Source organism: Priapulus caudatus, unplaced genomic scaffold (assembly GCF_000485595.1).
Source record: "Priapulus caudatus unplaced genomic scaffold, Priapulus_caudatus-5.0.1 Scaffold600, whole genome shotgun sequence".
In the NCBI taxonomy this organism is placed as follows: Eukaryota; Metazoa; Priapulida; class Priapulimorpha; order Priapulimorphida; family Priapulidae; genus Priapulus; species Priapulus caudatus.
In genome coordinates, this window is record NW_014577661.1 from 251966 (window position 1) to 256673 (window position 4708).

General features: G+C 47.3%; 1 protein-coding gene across 1 annotated transcript in view; it reads left to right on the forward strand.

Annotated features, from left to right (window-relative positions):
- Window positions 1-4708, forward strand: part of LOC106812010 (neurogenic locus notch homolog protein 1-like) — a 29295-nt gene that overhangs the window by 14025 nt on the left and 10562 nt on the right. Inside the window, exons 3-4 of the mRNA XM_014815762.1 lie at window positions 422-543; window positions 1901-2035. Of these exons, the coding sequence (XP_014671248.1) occupies window positions 422-543; window positions 1901-2035 (257 nt within the window). The remainder of the gene's footprint in view (window positions 1-421; window positions 544-1900; window positions 2036-4708) is intronic.

Below are 4708 nucleotides of genomic sequence, written 5' to 3' on the forward strand. Positions count from 1 at the left end.
CCTCTCTCTCACTCTCGCGCTCGCTCTCTCTCTCTCCCTCTCTCTCACTCTCGCGCTCGCTCTCTCTCTCTCTGTGAGCATGTATGTATGTGAACGTGGCTTCTGTACGTGCATGATGTACGACAGTGCCAAGTCTACAAGTATACATCTACTGTGAATTTAGTTGGTCACGTGAATAAACGTACACGTACATGATCGTAGAAGTGACGCATAATAATAAAATACTTGCGTTGCTCTTACTAAACAAACGTGTTCGTTATCTAGTTATTTATCTATAGTCATTTTTATTAGTTTATAGTTATAGTTTATATTTATAGTTATATTTATAGTTACAGTTTATATTTATAGTTATATTTATAGTTATTCAGTTATTTAGTTAGTTGATTAGACATGTAAACGTTGGTACGTATACTGCTTGCAGATGCTGGCTGTGCAGACGGGACGTCGGAGGGACTGGAGCAGCACAAGTACTTGGCGGCATGTAGCGGTAGCTGGGTAGGGCATGTGCACAACAGCAGTCACCTCTGCGGTGACGGATGGAGGGTGAGTGACATGTGCAATGATGTCACCCCGCCGGGGCGTAGGACACGCGTACCAGCATGCGCAGCTGTGTGTGTGTGTGTGTGTGTGTGTGTGCGTGTGCGTGTGCGTGTGCGTGTGCGTGTGCGTGTGCGTGTGCGTGTGCGTGTGCGTGTGCGTGTGCGTATGCGTGTATGTGTGTGCGTGCGTGCGTGCGTGCGTTTGTGCGTGCGTGCATGCGTGCGTGCGTGCGTGTGCGTGTGCGTGTGCGTGGGGTGTGTGTATGTGTGTGTGGGGGAAGGGGGTGCGTGCGTGTAGTATACTGTTCGTCGCGATTGCTGACTGCGCGCTGACACATGCTGTCATGTTCTCGGTCGTTTGTTTGTGTTGACATGTAGAGTCGCCTGGGGTCGGTCGCGTCCGGGGGCTGCTGCTTGTCTAGCGAACAGCTAACCCTAGCATAAACTCTAGTCAGTCTCTCGCCACCACCGAGTAACCGTATATCTATCTATGCATCGCGCCTCGCCAATTAATATCCGCGCATCTTCGTTGCTAATTCGCGTTCGAGAACGGACGCGAGATTCCCATTATTTCTCTATTGACGTTATGCGCGTGTGTGAGAGGGAGACACCCTATGCCTCGCTACACGTCTACCCCTCGCTGGGAAATGAAAATTAGCCGATGTATTCGCGACGTGCAGGTTCACAAACGTTTCCGTTGTCGCGGGCTGCACATGCACCGTCGGTGACACGTAGACGAATAACAAGTCATCAGCTTCCCCTTAGAATACGGTGCTCGGTGAGATATAGTGCGGCCGAAGCTGATGCCTGCCATTTACTAATTGACAAAGACTTGATGGACACGCGGCGGATAAGTCACGTTGCTAGCGGTGAACATAATACGACGCGAAGATAATGGCTTACAGGCAACAAGATGGATATCCGTAAAGGTTAAGCGAACATATAATAATCACGCCGTTAACAGCGTGTCGAGTTGTAAGCATCGCGTCTTTTGCTCGGGTTTTCTTCCATTCAAGCGATTCGTTTTTCCATCTTTCTCGTCGTTCCAATTATGAGCGAGAATTGAATGAGCTTTGCTCGCGGTAATTGTATGGTCGACTGGCATGGTTGTATGGTCGATTGTATGGTGGAATTGTTTGGAACTGAGCGACTCTGAACCGATGCGGTTGGGAGGTCCTTTTATTGCAGGTATAATTCAAAACGTGTGGCCGATGCTGTTTTGAAACATCGTTACGCTTGTTGTTTTTTCCAATGCGTTTATGGCAGCGCGTTCGCTCTGCGTCTAGCGTGGCGCTTTTTTGCACGCGTGACCCTTTAGACACCGCAAGTTTACGCGCTACGCTACTTTCGGTTTCGTATAGGTCTGCAGCTGGTACGACGAGGACACTCTGCGGCGCATCAGCTGGAGCGAGGCGATCGCCGTAGATGGCTGCTACGCCTACAACGCCGCACACGACAACGGTCTCTGCCGCGAGTGCACCAGCCAGCCGGATCAGGTAGAGCCACGCTAGGCGGCGCTGTCAGCGATACCCGCCGGCGGCTAATGCGTGTTTTCTCTTGGGGAGACGATGTTGACAGTTTAGGTTCCCCGCGCGCCGTATATCGACGATGTGATCACGCCGAGATGAACCGCGGCAACAAGCCGTCGTGCTTTACGGGAGGAATGCTTCGCTGCTCTATATCGCCGCATTTACGCGGGCGCGAAGTCATCGTTGGAACGTGTCTGCCGATGTAAAAGCTTTTAGTAAACTCATTTTAACAACTTACGGGGGGAGACCTATATAGTAAAGGCTGTGCCGCACTGCGTGTTATCGCAGCACAACCGCGACAAGGTTCGCGAGAATTTTATATCGACTATACTACTCCATATAGACGTAACGCAGTCAACGAATGGTGCTGAAACTTGAATGACAATTTAACACATTTATTGTTATAATTTCTGACAAAACGAGCAAATAATACCGAACTAACGAAAAATGATCATTCGCGCACTCGCTGCTAAATTTGTTTAATTTATGCGTATATATTGTAATTTCATGCATGCAGCTAGTAACATCACCTAAACCAAACAACCACGCCATAATTCCTTAAGTGTAGAGGTTGAACTTTCAACATGTTTATACATATATACCACAATATTTTCTGCACTACTATATGATGAGACTTGAATTTGCACAGGACCGGAAGATCACACTAACCATATCAATTACCATATGAATTCATTATTTATAACCCTCAGTATCACGTCATAAACAGCTAGTTTCAACGAATGTAAATTTAGTTACCCTTGTCCTTATTAAAAAGAAATGACGCGCGTGCATTATAAACATCTCGCGAGGCCACGCGATGATAAAACTAACAGCGAGATCGTGATGAATAATCTTGAACACATGCCGCGTGCGTCTCGCTTGAAACCAACATCGGACGAGAAAAAATACCCCGTGATACGTGTCGACATGCCCGTGTCATTATGTAAGACTGCTGTAATTAGCTCTGTGCATGAGCAGCAGAGAAGCAGCGGCATTGCCTGCTGCTCACACAGCGAACATGCAGATATTGTACGCCAGCCAGCCAGCCAGCCAGGCCATCGACGGCACTGACGGATTGGCAAAAATCACTCGCGCACATGTCGCATGTTTGCGGTGACGAGGGGGAGATTTAGGATGATGATGAACTCTGCGCGTACTCGTATTATGAGTGGAGTGGTAACTATTGATTGGTTGCAAACACGTACGCGAGTTACGAGACCTGGAGATATACTTAGGTACATATACGATGCCTTTTTTCCCTATAATATATGAAGGCCGTGCGTAAACAGTTTTTCGTATACAGGATCGGGTCATAAATTATTAATATGTAATTATAGAGTAAATAATATCCTGTACGATCGTCATGTGTATGTGCGCGCGTGCGTGCGTACGCGTGCAAGCGTCTTTGCGCGCGCGAGATTTATAGCATTCACGTCTATTGCTTCCACGAGATATAATAACTATAAAACATGAATGTCTGTAGGCTTGTCGATGAAGGTTTGATGGCACAGCCTCGTCAACGCTCATAACCCTATCTAATTTGATGGCTCATCATGTATGGGGAGGTGGCGCCATCTTGTGCTCTTGTTAGCAATCGCTGATCAATGAGTCTGACGCAGCTAATCACGGACGCAAAACATTTTATTCTCTATCCAATAGGCACACGCCTAAATACTATCTAGTTATCGTCATGCGTGTATTCTTTGGCTCTCGAACAGTACACTCGCTGGGCACCCTGGTATGTGAATGTTAGTATGTTACCCGCAAAATTGACTGGTATATGCTCTTGCTTAATGTTCACCAAAAACCACTCGCTTTACTTAGTTCGCGTTCACTGCGGTTGTTTCTAAAATTGAGAGTGATTTCTGCATCAGTAGCAATAGCAATAGCAATAGCAATAGCAATAGCAATAGCAATAGCAATAGCAATAGCAATAGCAATAGCAATAGCACTCCCGTAACGGAGTGACTACTGTCCATGTGTAGTATCAGTTCGTCGCAAACACAATTACACATATTCACTGCAAATGACCGTTGGCGCGCACCGAACCGTAGTTTCCAAGTGTCTTCCCTCATCTGAGCTCCCTTTCCCTAACCCAACTTCTTGCTACGCCCTCACGTACCAAGCCTTCCGATGCCTTGTGTCTTTAGGCCCCTGCAAGCCGAAGATCACGGCTGTCCATCGAGAACGGACGTCACCCGCGCACTCTGACCTGAGCATGCGAGGCCTCCGCTTCCCCGACTACCACGGATCGACGTGTACAATACATGGCCACCGCTGAAAGGAAAGCCGCCGCGCGACAATCGCATGTCTACACACGTGAAGCCTGCACCGGCTGCTAAACGTCCTGAATGCGTCATGTACAACGGAATTGTCTTAAATATCAATAAATGACGATGTACGAGGGGGGCAACTTACATTATGCCTACTTTCTATATTATAATATATATAGGGGAAATATAGTATATATATATAGGTATAATAATATATTATATATATAAACATACATATATATATAGGTATATATATTATTATTAGTGGGTCTTGTGTGTGTGCGTGTGTGTGTGTGGTGTGTGTGGGTGTGCGTGCGTGCGTGCGTGCGTGCGCGCGTGCGTGCGTGCGTGCGCGCGTGCGTGCGTG